Below are 16,529 nucleotides of genomic sequence, written 5' to 3'. Positions count from 1 at the left end.
AATGAAGGTCTATTCATCCTATTGTATGGGACTAAAACGCAAAAAACGGCATGAATGAGTCCTTGCTGTTAGGAAAACATGCTTTGTCATCTTTTTGAAAAACCTCCAAAATTTGGCTAGTTGATAAATCTTTGAGTAATTGTACAAACCTCATAAATTTTAACAAAGGCAAATATGAAGTCTTGCATCAGGAACAGAACAACCCAGTGCAACAGTAAGCACTAGGAGCCAATCATCAGCTAGAAAGGAGCTTGGCAGAAAAGTGTCTGGAGGTGCTGGAGGACAGTAAGTTGAACATGAGTCAGCAAAGCGCCCTTGCAGCAAATGCCAGTGATGTACAGGGCTGTATTAGCAGGATTGTCGCCAGCAGGTTGAGGGAGGTGGTTGTTGCTCTCTGTTCAGTGCTCATGAGGCTGTATGTGGAGTACTGTGTCCAGTTTGGGTTCCTCTAGTACAAGAGAGATACTGACAAACTGGACCAGTTTGGACAGAGGGACAGAAAGTTGATTAGGGGTCTAGAGCATGTGGCATACCAGAAGCGGAGAGAACTGGGTTTGTTCAGACTGGCAAAAAAAAGACTATGGGAGAGCCTAATTCTTGTTTTTACCTGGCTAATGGGAGGGTGTAGAGAACCCAGAGCCAGACTTTTCTCAGAGGTGCACACTGATCACACAACAAGCAACGTGCACAAGCCGGAATGAGGGAGATCCTGTTTGAGGAAATCTTTTTTCTTTTATCTATCTAGAGAGGATAGTTAAGGCTTGGAACAGGTTGCCCAGAGGAGATGTTGCATGTCCTTCCTTTGAGATACCAGATCTCCTCTGGTCAAATCCTTGAGCAACCTGCTCTGTCCTTTGATATTGTCCCTACTTCGAGCAGGGATTGGAACTAGCTGATCCCCAGAGGTATCTCCCAATCCAAATTACTATTTTAGAAATGAATATTAAAAAATTCAGAGATTTGCAGCATAAGTCTGAAAAATTTCTACCTCTGCTGAACATGCATCAGTAAGTGGGAGATGCATTAATATTTCTTTCTAGAGGCATCTTAGATATCCTGGGATATATGCCTCACCAGCAGAAGTGGCTCCATAAGGGTGCAGGTGTCCTGTAGGTTCTGCCAGCCAACTTTGTGCAGATATCTTGGTTATCCTAAACCTCTACAGCATAAGGTGTCTAACAGCTCCTTGAGTGACTGACTTGCAACTCTGGGCTACTACAGTGGGACTTAAGACCAGGGAGTTCATCTCATCTCAATTTGTAGCAGTGTATCACAGGATCATAGAATGGGTGAGGTGGGTAGGGACTTCTTGAGATCTCTAGTCCAACCCCACTGCTTAAGCAGGTTCAGCTAGAGCAGGTTGCACAGGACAATGTCCAGCTGGGTTTTGCCTATGTCCAAGTTTGAGTATCTGGACGGTGTTTTCCTGTTTCCATGCCTGTTACTGAGAGCAGAAATCAGAATGTAAGCCTTATAGACAGCATCTTAGATGAAAGAGACAACGTAAAAGGGCTTGGCTGGTCAAAAAGATCAAGAACTAGACAAGCTGAGCAAAAGATGGATGGTGGTGATCTGGTTAGAACTAGCAAAGTGCCATTTTGGTCAAATCTCCATTTGGATCTCGTTTTCAGTAAGAATAATTGGAGCCACTTCTGTTAATTTAGCATTCAGACTATGATGATCTTACGTTTAATCATCTTGGCAATTCTTTTTTTTTTTTAATTGTTTGATCTCTTAGTGACTCTCAAAAAGCTGCTTAAGTCCTCTAAAATAGCGATACAGACACCTTCCTCTTCAGGATTCTCGACCATGTTGCATCTATTTTGTCTTCTTCAAAATGTGATAGATTCATTGCTGTGTACATTAAGTTTAAATCGTGATTTTTAGTGTTAGAAATTTAGCATATGTCTCTGTCGGTTTTTGCTATTAAATTATAACTATTGCAAAGCTGGCCACATCTTGTTCCTTTTAATGCCTGGAATGCTTTTGTAAGGTAAGCCAATTATCTCTAAAGCAATTGGATTTTATTTTAGGGAAAAACAGCATATTAGTTTATAACAGTTGTTAGCTTTAAAATACAGTTAGAATTACAGAAGAAACTAAGTGTGTTTTCACTGAGTTGTATAAATTTTAAATGAAGCTCCTAGACAATACCTGATTCCTGTTCCGCCTGACATAAGATTATGTAATAAATATACAAAATATTTAAATCCATTTCAGCTAAACAACATGGTAGAAAATTAAACTTATGTCCGCAAGCATTTATTAAGTCTGTCATTAGAAAGCCCTTATGTTTTAAAGAATGCCAAAATGCTTCAAAGCCAGTGGAGTTCTCTGCAGAGTCCATTCTTAAAATACCAAAACATAGGCTGTTTGGGAAAAAGGACTGACAATCGCTGAACTTAAAGAGAAATTGAAGCCATGTGTTTTGGTAGGTTGAACTTCAGTTAGGATAGCTTTCCTTGGTTTATTAACAAGCACAAGTTTCATCATTTGGCTTAGATCTCCTCAGAAGGGAGCAAAGGCAGCAGCTGAAGGGTTGTTCCTGACTGAATCTGATTAAGAAGAAATCATTGTCAATAAAGAAAGATAAAATCATTGTCAATAAAGTTATATGTGGCATCAGATAGTGGTTGTGAAGTTTTGACTGCTGCATATGATGGGGTATGAGAGTGTAAACTTGCCCTATGTTTCCTGCAGTTTAATTGTATGTACTGATCTTTCTTTAGAAACTATACTTCAAGATTTTCACCTTTTTATAATAATGCCAAAGTACAATGCGATGTACATACTATTTAAATTCCAGAAATGGCAAGCTGAAAAAAGAAAGTTATCTAAATAACTTTCACATCATGTTTTCCTTTCTGTCCCCTCTAACATCCTCAGGAGACAGTGACTCACTCCTTGCTTTTATTTTTGGTTCGTTTGACACAGACAGTGAAGACTGCCCTTTTTGTAGAGAAATTGAAATGCACAGTATATAAATTGTAATAAAATGTCATGATTTGTAAAGGCTTAACAGTAAGTATTTATATTTTTAATTTTTGAAGATTAACCTGTTTTCAAATTTTATTGCCGATAGTTAATAAAGGATCTTTTAAAAAGACTCTTCCATTTCATAGCGCAATAACAGGTGCTGTATTGTTTTGGACATACTTAATATGTTTGCACAAGTGGTTTCTTTAATATGTTTTGTGTGTACAAATTTTAGCTGTGTTCTGAGAAAGGAGTCTTGATAGTATCTCAAAAACCTTTTTTGGTTTCAGCACAGCTTTTTAATTGATTTCGGGCAATGTTACTTGTTTATATAGATTTCATAAATGTTTTGCACTTCTTTCTAAAAGAATATAGAAATGAGATAAACTTCTCTTTAAATTCAAGGGGATGAAGTTCTAGAATGGAATGGTAAACCCTTGCCTGGAGCTACAAATGAAGAAGTTTACAACATTATTTTAGAATCAAAATCAGAACCTCAAGTTGAAATTATTGTTTCAAGGCCTATTGGGTAAGGCTAAAGACTTGCTTCTTAAGCACAGTTATTACTTCTACTAATGGGACTTTTAAGGGGACTACTTGTGAGTTCATTATTTTTTATCTCTCAATAATGGAATATGATTCATTTTATATTATCGACATTCTGTATATTCCATTTTCTTCACTGTCATTTACAATCTTGGATCTTTGCAGTGATATATATAAGTATAAATGTTGTTTCCTGTATGGTCAAAGTACTAACAAGGTTTTTTTTGCCAAGTGGCAAAGTAAAATTGGTGGATCAAGTGGACCTGTGCATGAGAAAAATCTGTTTTTCAGGCTTTTAGCTTCATTAAATCAGAATAACTTATACGAGTATTCATGAGTAGAAGGAAGAATCAGCAAACATTGAGCATTGCAGGATTTTAAGCAGTCAATGCTAGTAGGATTTTACACAGGCATTCTTCAAAGAGCTAAAAAAAAGGAAAACCAAAACTCTTAATTGAAAAGACTGTATTTAGCCTTAAATGATACTGGCATCAAAATCAAAAGTGGAAACAGAAATACCTTCCTATCTGTGAAGGTAATTTGTTTCATCAAAAATTAGCATTCACGTGATATGTTTATAATCTTAATTTTTATTTATTATAAATCCAGGTTTGGGGTTTTGTGGTAACAATTCTTATATGCTTGATTTGCCAAATAAGCCTTAAAAAGATTGTAAAATCTGTTTGAATTGATAAGATTAGTGGGGTTGGCCCTGCATTTGTCACAATTGTTTTAGTGATATTCTACTCTCCTTCCCCGAACACGACTCTGTTGGGACCATTTTGAGCTAAGTCTTACAGGATTGAATATTAATCATATATTGTAAATTCATATTTGTATTGCGGAACAGAGTCACATGATTAACAATAAAAGTGACTCTTGGCTAGTTTAAAAAAAAAATTAAAAGAATTTAAATCTCTCTGTCGTTTGTCACCTTCCCAGAGTTCATGTGCACTCACTATAAGTCTCTAAATATCACTGTCCTGTAGGTAGATGGTAACCTGTTTCCTCCTTAGGAATGCATGATTATTTCATTTTGAATTTGCTAGATTTCATCCTAATTGTATTTTTATCTCTCTCAAATATGATAAGTTTTCAGTTTTAGAACAAAAAACATTATTCATTTTCTTTCTGACTAAAACATTCTTCTTCTACATTTATTTCATGTCAGCTTTTGATGTTTGGTTTTGTCTTACTGTGCAAGTGTACCTATATTTTACAAATGAGTTCTGCCTTTTTAATGGCAATGACTATTAAAAGTACTTAAATAAAATTAACATTCATCGCTAATTCCAGTTATGAGTTTGGCCTTCTAACGGAAAACGAAAGCTTGATGCAATAATAGTGGTTGTTAAAAGCTAAAATTACCATCCAGATGGAGACTGTGGGGGAGTAGAAACCTTATTTTACATTCTTTAGTTGGATAAATTAGGAGACATTCCTGACTGAAAATTGTGAATTCAGTCCTATGTCTTTGTAATTAAAAATAAAATGCCATAAGGAGATTTTTGGAAGTCTAGTTTTTGTGTTTAAATCATCAGAAAATAAATATATTGATACTGGACCTGACTGGAACTCCATGTCTCAGTTGAAGAAAACCTGAAAATTGATTTGTACAACTGATGCAAAAGGAAAGTGCTAGATTAGTATTTTAAATAATGAGCTTTAGATATATTTATTGCTATCAGTATATTTGCAAATGTGTATCCTTAAGCTTTTAAGATAACTTCATTATTAAACCAATTGGATTATTTTAGGTTATGAATTTGATAAATCTAATAGCTTCAAAAAATGAAGTACCAGGTCACCACATTCCAGTGACAGATTCTTGAAGAAAAATCGAGAGAAAATACCACAACTGTTGAACTGAGGCATAGAATGTGAAGTGCATTCAAAATCAAAGAACATTTCTGAATCTGACTAGTGAATTTTACACTCAAAAAGTGCACCCAGAAATAGTACCAATAAAATATAAAGTTTTGCTTTGGATGACCCATACATGTTTATTTCCAGACACAGGCAAAAATAGAGCACATCAGTTTGTGCTTTTATTTTGAGATAAATGGAGTCTTGGCATGGAGGTTTTTACATATTATAACACCACTGTTCTTGAAGAGTTGTGTCTTGATTGATTTTTTTTTTTTTTTTGAGAAGAGCAAATAAATATCCCAAAGCAAGTAGAGCATATAACTTTGAAATTTAAAGATATTTCCTTTCTCCAGCAGTAATGAGTCAAAGTCCTGTTGCTTTGTATCAGATTGGGATTTACCTGTCTGTCACCTTAAAACTACAAAAAATATCGGACATTGTACAATGAAGGAAATCCTGATATTAGTTAACAAAAAAAAGAACATATTGCACAGGATTTTCTTTTTTTTTTTTTTTTTTAAATAATTATACTCTATGTAAATTGTGTTACATAGTGGGAAATGGTTTGCTTGCATTAACAGATTACTTTTTTTCCCCCTAGCTTCTCCTTGTCTTGTTATCCAAATGATGTGATTGTTTCAAATTCATGACAGGGAATTTTATTTAATCCAACAAATGTAGTATATCAAAGTTTTGTGTCTACTTTAGGTGCTGACTCAGCAAAATCGAAGCTGCTTTATACAGCATTAAGTGGTAATCCATTACACCTAAAATTCCTGTGAGGAAATAGGTTCCCGAAAGACCTGAAAAACTATGTTTGTCTGCATAATTTAAGTGTTTTCATCTCTCAGTATTAATAATGCAAATCATGTACCAGCACTTTTAATGGTCTCTATTTAAAAAGTCCTAGCATATAAGGTCTAAAAAGCCCAAATATGACAGTTTGGCTTAAGTGAGTAATGGGAGAACTCTAAGCCCACAAATTAGATGACTGCCAGTTACAAAATTGATGTCTGAACAATTTGCTCAGTCTTGTAAATTTGGATTTCTGTGTCTACCAGCAAATGTAATTTTGAGTAATGGATGTTTATTAGAGAAAAATGGGAAACGTAACACTATTAGCAGATGAAGGCATAACAACAATAAACAGTAAAACCACAATAGTACCTTCAAAACTCCATAGAAACTAATTGATGCTAATGATTGCAACACAAGGTAGATAAGAAATCTATAAAAAGTAGAATTAATGGGTTGGCTATCTAAATATGAGGGGAAGAATTACCTATGAATATGCATACAATGCGAGAGGCGGTTAACATAGGACAGCATAGAAAATCCTCTGGCAGTATGCTTTTTGGAGAAGAAACCTGGCATGGTAACTAACCGTCTCTTGTGTGCTCAGGTGAGCTCTACGGGATAGTGCAGGTAAAACAAATGTTTTTTCATTTGTCTCTCTTTTCTTTGTCAGATGCTAGCTGTCTTTGCTTGGAATTCCACAGATAATATTGCCTAAATTGTTGTTTCTCTGGTGTGATTCAGCTCCTCTGTGCAGGGACTGCTGCTGTGCTCTAGGTCCTCACAAGGAGGTTGAGCCTCCATCATAAACCAGGCAGTACTGAATTCCAGAGTTGCTCAAGTAATGTAATTAGTACAAAATGTAGATTGATCCACAGGTTCTGATGGGAAGGAACGGTTTTGGAAATAGAAGGATAAGCATTAGGGACAGGTACTCAGAAACTCTGAAAACTCTGTAGGGTATAGTGGACAATGCTTCTGTCCCTAGAGCAACCTGAAGAAGTGTGGGTTACAACCACATTTGAATTTGGTTTGTTTTCAGTGATCAAGCTCTTGACTATAGCCTTCAGAGAAATTATAGCTGTTCGTGTGTTTTACAAAATTGTGATCCTCACAGACCATATATCTGCAGAGTAGTCTCAACCTAAGGTAAAGTTTGGTTTAATTTATGTATTCATTGAGCTGTGGAAGGATCAGACATAAGACAGTCATATGTAACATCATGTAAGATCACAAAAGCTTGGCCTTTCGGGGTAGAAGAGACAGAAAGACAAAGCTTGATGTCAGCAGCTCTTTACTGGAATGTGTCTGACATTACTTTTCGGACATTCACGTTGCTCTGAAAGCAGACCAAAACTTTGTTCTTATTTTCAATAAGTGGTTGTGCTACTTCTTACTTTGTTTTTACCATTTGCTTTGACTAGTCTAATTTTGAATATTACAAGTCATGAAGTTTCTAGTATTTCTTCTAAAGAGCTTTTTTTGTAAATCATAGTGTAAGAATATTTCCTGCAATCCGTAACAGCAGGCTAGATAAGACTCATTTTCTTACCTAATATGCTTTAGAATGTAGTTTCTTTTTAGAATTTTCATTCTTCAGTTAAAATGCCAATGTTTAAAAAAAATACCACTCATACATTTGATAAAGTCACTGGATATATAACACCAGTGATTTTCTTGTGGGCACGTAATATTTAAGAAATGATTATGTAAAGTGGATTATTGAATTTGTAAGAAGTTTAAATATGGACAGGAGCATAGACTTGAATTATTTCATATACATTCTGAAATCAATAGCAGAAACCAGAACTGTTACAGAGCTTGCTAGGATACTCTGCCGTGAGTTTGGTGATCAGTACTGTACTGCATACTTAATTTATTGATTTATTTGCTTTTTCTGTCTTGCAATTCTGTGTGGAGCTGTACTTAAACAAGATAAATATATTAGGGAAGAGAAGATTTCCTAGCAATAATTTTTTATATATACATATATATATATAAAAGCTATATATATAAGCTATCCATTGTACTATAAAATTTTAGAGATTTCCTGAGGGTGAATGAGCTCTAATATGGTGGGAATAAACAGGGTGGGTGGGAAAGCTGCCAAATAACATTTCTATTGCAAACCATGCATTTTGTCGGGAGTTGAAATTTATGTTCTAGCTTCCACTGTTCCTGTCAGTTTTTCATAAGAATTAGAAGGGGCTTAAAAAAATACATTAAAAAAAATATGCTTTCAGTTCTTTCCTGTCTGATGAGTAAAGTCTTAAGAAAGATCTGATTATTTTTGTCATTTACCTTTACCTGGCGAGGACTTTTGTATTGCCAGCTCTAAGTGAGGAAAATACTATCAACTTGACCATTTTGTCACCTACCCAGGAATTATGAAATTTGACACAGTAGGTTGCACTTTCCATGTTGAAACACTCCTTGCACATACGAGCCTTTGGTTAGATATCCTAAATGGGATACTATTACAAACAGTGCTATACTGCAGGCAAGAGTGTTTGTATTCTAGTACAAGTAAACATTGCAAACTTAATGTATCGAACACAAAAGTCAGTTTGAATATGCTAAGTAAATATTTCAGATTGATGAGAATTGCCCTGGAAATTGAAGGGAGAAAATGTTAAGAGGAAGAAGTCTGCACAGCAGCCCTGCTGTGCAACATGTCATTAATCTGTTTATATTTTTGTGAAGTAGTACTATGCCATGTCAAGAATAAGTAATGCAGTTATATTTCCATGAGTTTGAGGAAACCACATTACTCTTGAATGACAAAGTCAAAGCAAAGAGAAGCACATTCTTGTGGAGTGATATGAGATGCAAGCTGATATGAGACATTAACTGGGAGCTGAAATAGGCTTTTTTAAAACACACGCACTGGAAGTTTAAATTGCAGGGCATGAAAAGCAAATTTAAGACTGATTGTGCACTGTTACATTCCTGTTCTGATTTAAGTGTCTCTTTTTCATAAGTGACTTTTATACACCCGGGAGTCTCAGTTTTATTGACTTCCAAGTCAGTAAGATAGTGTTTCACTGAACAGAGAAATGCCTGAATACCTTTAAAATGCTCAGCTTTAGACTTAAAATCTTGTAAATGTTCTTCAGAAAAGTTATTGTAGTTCCAATTTCAGATTATTTTGTGTAGATGAAAATATTTTCAAGTAATTCACTGAAGAGCTTTGTTACCCTTTTCCTGCTCTGCTGCTTTGCTAATGTTTGTACAATAACAGTAGTTTCTTGCTCTTGCAATGTATTTTCAATGATTGCTGAGAACAGAAGAGAGTCAGGAGCTTGCATCATCCAGATTTTGATGAAAGAGTAAATTTGTTGATGGCAAAGTTCTGATCGATGTGTGTGGACTTAACCAGTTTGATTTTGCTTATACCTGTATATGTGCTGGAGATGTGTATGTCGAAAAATGTCCATAACCAATCGTAATATGGTTTGATTATTTTTTTTAGCCTTTGAAGAAATGCATTATTCTTTTGTTTGTTTAACATCGCTAATGTTTTTCTTTTTATTATTATAAGACATTTTCATCAGTTTCATTCCGTGAACTCCTTGAGACGTTTATATAAAAATTACTAGTGAGTTAATGTGTCTTATTTTTTTTTATTTTTTTCCCTCCAAAAAAATAGTTGCACATCTGTAGCTATACTACCTTTTTCCACCTTTCTCTTCCTAAAAGCTCTCTAACTTTATTGTTCTGGTTGTAAAAATATTGCGGAATCCATCCACAATATTAACATTGTAGTGCTCATATTGTGACATCTGCTGGTTCCTTAACTTGAAAGAAGTAGTTTGCATTAGTAAGATTTTCATGAATGCTAGTAGAAAATATGTCTTTAAATATTTCCCCTTTCTTTCCTTGTAACTCATTAGAACAGAAACAGAGCCATATTTCTAAAAAAATATCCCAGAAACTTATTTGTTACAGCAGAAGGTCATCTCTGTTGTTTCTAATTACTATGTGTATATTCATGTTTTAGTGATATTCCACGGATTCCCGAGACTTCTCACCCCCCGTTAGAGTCTAGTGAGTACACGCCTCGTTCCTTCACTAAGCATGGTCTTGTACCCAGCACAATCGTTTTGGCTATGAATTTTCTGAAAGATGAGCACTGGGAGACTGCATTGGCTCCAATGTTTTTGTATGACAAAATTCAATGGGTTTTGGTCTTGTGTGTTAAATTTGAAACAATATAGATTTGATTAAAAGCTATACACATTTCAAATGTTAACAGGATTTTATTGTTTTCTTCTATATCTTGTGTTGTTAGTACCATACTGGTATACATGCTGTGGCCCAAAACAGTCATTTACTTGCCCTAACAAAAGAGAAAAAACAGGTACAAGAGATTGCCAAAGGTACAAATGGTGTCAGGATTTCACCTCCTGCACCATCCAGCATAAGTGCAGAGTTCTTGTTTCTCTTTTTCTTAACAAGAAAGCACGGGTTAGGTGAACTTTTTGTGTATCATGCTTCAAAAGAATGGTTTTCTTTTTAACTATCACATTTGAACAGTGTCAGCTAAAGTGTGTGAGGGCCATGGCTCCCAGTCCTTTCTCATCTGAGCCTTGTCTGAGATGCAGCCAGAAACCTTCCCTGGGACAAGGTCCTGTGAGGCCACCGAGCGCTGTTACACCTGTCATGAGCTCATCTCATTAGTGGGGGCTCTGCTTCACTGGTGGAGAACTGCTGGTGTCCAGCAGGCACTGGAGCATCCTCCATGCCAGGCACATGTCCTGCGTACCTTCCTGTGTGCCAGTTCCTTGGGACTTAAAATTTCAGAGGCTACCGGGAGAATAATCCATGCAACAGATATGGGTTTATTCATCAAAGATTTTGAGATCATAGGATCATAGAGTCATAGAATAGTTTGGGTCAGAAGGGAGATGTGTAATTCTGTCAGAGGACAATATTTTATTTAAATACTTGATATGGTTTGTCACTGCTACATGAGGAGCACTTTTTTATATGTTATTTCAAATAAAACAAAAAATTGCAGGTTTAATCTGGGGTAAGCGTATCCAGACAGTCTTTTTCACCATGCTATCTACATCAGTTTAAAATCTTTCTGTATATTAATCCAGTTATACTGTGTATAAATACAAGCTTTATACAATTCAAAGAAAAAGCAATTTAGAAGTTATCCAAATTCACTTCAAAATTTTGGATGGAAAGTTCATGTGTTTCTCATGTATTTTTAGGTTCAAGTTCTTTTGAATCTCAGAAGATGGAAAGGCCTTCCATTTCTGTTATATCTCCGACCAGCCCTGGAGCCCTACGAGATGCACCACAAGTCCTACCAGGGCAGCTTTCTGTGAGCATATTTTGTTTTTCCTGAGTTGTTAATGAAAGTCTATGAAGTGCTGGTCCCTCCGCCCTCCACATTCCCAAGGTCTATCGGGAGGTCAAGAGAAATGTCTGCTGTTGGTAAAGACTAACATCTTTCAAATGTTTTCTAAGACCCCCTGTATAAACTCACAAACCATCACCGTAATCATAGCAGAGGTAAAGAATTGTTGTCTTAATACACCAAAGAATGCAAGAATTTACATTGAGAGGAGCCCATAAAAGTGCCTTGTAACTTGTCATCCTATACCCTCTGCATTGAAAACGATCACTCTTCTGTACATGCCCAGTAATCTGCAGACAACAAGCTTACTACCGCTTTAGCTTCTTTATGCAAGCATTTAAAGAGCTGTGTATTTGTTAAGAGTTGCACTGTTCAGTAATGCATTTTAATTTAGATACACACTACATCCTGGAGCTGTCTGTAATACTAATTGAAGTTGTGCTTATTAAATATACTGTGAGTACTTAGACTTTGTTTTGTACATTCTTATATATTTTTATATTGATTATATTAATTTCTAAGTATACAGCAGGCTCAAAAATTTCATGATGTTATAATTCTCTTAAGAAGTTATTTAGCTGTATATTTTACTTTTCATAAGAACACTTGCAAGGTGACAAATCAGAGTGGATAGATTTCAACTAAGCCTTGAGTTTAGCTGCAGTCAGGGCTTCCTATTTGAATGTAGCTTTTAAGGTGCAGATCTAAGACATGTTCTGGTTTAAATGCACTCACAGATACAAGATTATGCAGTGAGCACAATAAACAATGTAAGTATAATCAGGCATCACCATTTTATTCAGCTGTGGTAAATACAAAAGTCTTTGGTATATACCATCATCTTTTCCACCTAACTTAATTAAATGTTAAGGGATTTGAAATAAAATATATCTCATTGTCTCTTGGAAAAAACAGTGCTTACTTTTACATTGTGGTTAATGTGGTGCAGTCTGAAAATTCTGCTTTTTCTCCATTTTCAGTAATGTTTTCTGGTAACTGGATTCTTGTAGGTTAAACTGTGGTACGACAAAGTGGGACATCAGTTAATAGTAAATGTTCTGCAAGCAACAGACTTGCCACCAAGAGTAGATGGACGCCCCAGGAATCCCTATGTAAAAATGTATTTTCTTCCAGACAGAAGGTAGTAGCTCTTCAGTTTAGAAGATTATGTTGTAATTTACCATGTATTGATTCAACTTTTAAATGCATGCTTATGAAGTAAAGAATTTCTTTTACTGATTTGTTATAGTAGATTAATTATAACAAAAAATTGCGCTTGAGTCATGCAAGTCAGTATCAAATTAACTTTGTAGACTTCTAGATGAATGTGAACCACTGTACAGCAGATAGTTTTCTCTTTTAGGCATTATCAGATCAGAAAGAATGAAAACAGTGAGTGCTGATGAGTAGATGGCATTTTGTGATTTCCCTCTACAAACAATTTACAACAAATATTTATGTTTCAGTGATAAGAGTAAAAGGAGGACCAAAACAGTAAAGAAAAGTCTAGAGCCAAAATGGAACCAAACTTTTCTCTACTCACATGTACATCGTAGAGATTTTAGAGAACGAATGCTTGAAATAACCGTATGGGATCAGCCAAGAGTACAAGAAGAAGAGAGTGAATTTCTTGGAGAGGTGATACATACAATCACATTGCTCCTGAGTTCGTTGTTTGCTTTTGAATACATATGCATATATATTTTATACATGTGTGTTTGTGTGTGTGCCTTGCAAGTAAAATTAAAACCTGATAATTTTTCTACTAGATTCTTATAGAGCTGGAGACAGCACTTTTAGATGATGAACCACATTGGTATAAGCTACAGACACATGATGAATCTTCACTACCTCTGCCTCAGCCATCACCTTTCATGCCAAGACGACATGTTCATGGTGGAGAAAGCACTAGCAAAAAATTACAAAGTAGGTCCAAATTCCATTCTTCTCTTTCAAATTTTAAATTAGAAATGCTGGATAAGGTGTAATGGTATTTAACTTTGACATACAAGATAAAAAAATATTCCACAGTCTTTAAGCATAATGAAAATGTGTGTCAGAAAAGAGATGCAAATTATGATGTTATGACATCACAGCCTTTCACCTGTGATGCATAACTTTGAAGTATGTGAAACCTGTTGGAATTGGTTTGGTTTTCATTAGCAAAAGAAAATTGTTCAAACATTTGTTTGCATAAATTTCCTTTTAAATAGAAAAATTAAGTTCATCATTATTGGATACTTTTTAATTATTAAAAGCTTTTTATTTAAAAAAGAAAGTCCATAAAGACTTATGAGGCTTAAAAACACTTTTCATCATAAAGTTAGTCTCAACATCCAATATGCTCATTATACAATCAGATGAGAAGTGTACTTTTGCAGCAAAGAGACATTGTATGCGTGTATTTGGGAGGTAAAGTTGTTACGATGAGTCTGATTTCAGGTTAGTATAAGGCATATTAAAATAATGAATGTATTGGAATACTTGAATATTGTAGCTTCTCTGTTCATTTAAATTAAGATTTATTTAGAAATAAGAAGGACCTAGGGGATTATTTTAAAATATGTTTCCAAGCTATTGTTCTGTTTTTTCTAAAACATGGAAGTCATTCATTCCAACCCAATACATAGGAAATTGGTGCACGTTCAGGAATGAATTATAAAAATGTGATACTGCTGTAATTGCTGCATGAGGGAGCAAATTAAAGGTTAGTTTTCATGAGATATTTGAACTTTTCTAAAAGCTGGCAGCACTGTTTCCTCTTCCCCTGTCTCACCATATGCTGCCACCTCTCCTTTCCTGTTCAGCAAGCTGATTCAGCTTACTCACTGAAATAGCACAAAAGTATTTTTTTTCTTTTTTGAGTTAACTTTTTGCTGGTTTAGTGAGATAAACTATCCTAGTAGAGGATTACTGAGGACTTGAGGGAAGGAGAAGGGGAAAGGAGGCTGCAGCAGCTGTAAGATGTTAAATTGCCTCAGCTGTCTTGTGAAATGTCACTGTCAGTCACTGCAGTTTAGTTCTCCTCCTCCTCTATTGTTTAGACTTAAAATCATCTTTTTAATTTCAGTAGTACGTTAAATGAACATATTTTTACATTTTATAACACGACCAGATGTTCAGGTTATTTGTTTACCTTACTGTTGTGCAGGATCTCGGCCAATCAGTGATAGTGACATCTCAGATTATGATGTTGATGATGGTATTGGAGTTGTTCCTCCAGGTGCGTGGGTGAACAGCATGGTCCTGCTTTCTTCTTCTTCTTCTTCTTCTTTTTCTTCTTTTTTGCTTGTTTGTTTTTTTTTTCCTTTATAACATTTTGGAATATTGAGGATACTGGTTTCGGAGAGTGCATTGTGAAAAAAACAGTTTTCCTGATCATTCCATGGTACCTGTCCTAAATCACAGTGATTTAAAAGATTCTACTATTCATTCATTGATATTTCTTTTACATATCATTCTTCATATGTGAACCACTGGATGGTTCAAATTGTTTAGTTTTTCCAAGCATTATTTCAAATATAAATTAAAAAAAATAATTTTAAGATAGTAATTAAGATTTCAGTGTTTATTACAAGCATTTTTTTTTATTTTGCTTTTTGCTTGAAACTTAGATATAATGCAGTCTCCCACAGACTTCATTGAGAATGCATGGCTGTAGATTAAGATGCATGTAGCATGGCTATATCTTTTATACTTTTCATAAGCCTTCATGAACTATCATTACCTAAATATATACTTGTAGACACTATCGTGGTTTGACTTTTAGTTCAGCATTCCTTAAATACTGAAAATCTTGAAGATAATTTTGGATACCACATTTTTCTACTTCTATTTGACTGTTGCCACAAGTTAGACAAATATGTTTCCCAATTGTCCCAGACTAACTGAAGAGTCACTATGTCATTGCCAGCACTAAATCAGTTTTTCTGTGGATTTTCCTGATGAAAATCGCTGAATTAAATCATGGTGGGATTTGGAAAGCTTGCTATCTTCCTGATCTGTGTTTTAGATAATCTGACAATTTATTTATTCTTTATATAACCATACAAATAAATCACACATTTTATTAATGCAATATCATTTTGATGTTTACTGAGCCAAATTCTCCTTCCTTTGATGTTGATTGGGTTCTTTCCTTTAATACACTTACCACCTGAATTACTAAGAGGGAAATCTGTTCACGTATGGCTAGTAATGATATTTACTTTAATGAAGTGATTAATCTTGATATTTTTACATCAGCTTAGAGAGTGAACATTTAAAATTAAAATAAATGATAGGTTCTAAATATTTTTCCTGTTTATTGTTTCTTTTTTTTAGTTGGCAATGTAGATGCTGGCATATCTGTGTAGACTTACTTACATTTAAGGTTTCAGTATACTGTATTACGAATTGGGTCTTTTTTCAGCTGCCAGTTCTTCAAGGCATCCATTTGCCATATGAAATAAACCTGTGGTGGGTTGACCCTGGCTGGATGCCAGGTGCCCACCAAAGCTGCTCAATCACTCCCTCTCCTCAGCTGGACAAGGGAGAAAATATAATGAAAGGCTCATGGGTCGAGATAAGGACAGGGAGAGATTGTTCACCATTGCCATCATGGGCAAAACAGACTCGATTTGGGGAAATTAGTTTTAATTTATTACCAATCAAATCAGACTAGGGTAATGAGAAATAAAAAGTCTTAAAACACCTTCTCCCCACCCCTCCCTTCTTCCCAGGCTCAACTTCACTCCTGATTTCTCTACCTCCTCCCCCCGAGTGGCGCAGGGGGACGGGGAAGGGGGGTTGTGGTCAGTTCATCACACATTGTCTCTGCTGCTCCTTCCTTCTCAGGGGGACGACTCCTCACACTCTTCCCCTGCTCCAGCGTGGGGTCCCTCCCACGGGAGACAGTCCTCCATGAACTTCTCCAACGTGAGTCCTTCCCACGGCTGCAGTTCTTCACGAACTGCTCCAGCGTAGGTCCCTT

At 35.5% G+C, this 16,529-nt stretch overlaps 1 protein-coding gene across 40 annotated transcripts in view; it reads left to right on the top strand.

Moving 5' to 3' along the window:
* Positions 1 to 16,529, top strand: part of RIMS1 (regulating synaptic membrane exocytosis 1) — a 344,078-nt gene that overhangs the window by 193,351 nt on the left and 134,198 nt on the right. For 39 of the 40 annotated variants that reach the window (XM_087773416.1, XM_087773380.1, XM_087773413.1 and 36 more), the window contains 7 exons: positions 3,382 to 3,505; positions 10,187 to 10,233; positions 11,409 to 11,521; positions 12,568 to 12,698; positions 13,024 to 13,195; positions 13,327 to 13,483; positions 14,709 to 14,780. In XM_087773416.1, coding sequence (XP_087629542.1) covers positions 3,382 to 3,505; positions 10,187 to 10,233; positions 11,409 to 11,521; positions 12,568 to 12,698; positions 13,024 to 13,195; positions 13,327 to 13,483; positions 14,709 to 14,780 — 816 coding nt within the window. The remainder of the gene's footprint in view (positions 1 to 3,381; positions 3,506 to 10,186; positions 10,234 to 11,408; positions 11,522 to 12,567; positions 12,699 to 13,023; positions 13,196 to 13,326; positions 13,484 to 14,708; positions 14,781 to 16,529) is intronic. The other variant, XM_087773377.1, reaches the window with a different exon arrangement.

This window comes from Nipponia nippon, unplaced genomic scaffold, assembly GCF_047370975.1.
Source record: "Nipponia nippon isolate SJK-2023a ecotype South Korea unplaced genomic scaffold, ASM4737097v1 scaffold_4, whole genome shotgun sequence".
NCBI lineage: Eukaryota > Metazoa > Chordata > Aves > Pelecaniformes > Threskiornithidae > Nipponia > Nipponia nippon.
This window is presented reverse-complemented; position numbering and strand designations above follow the sequence as displayed.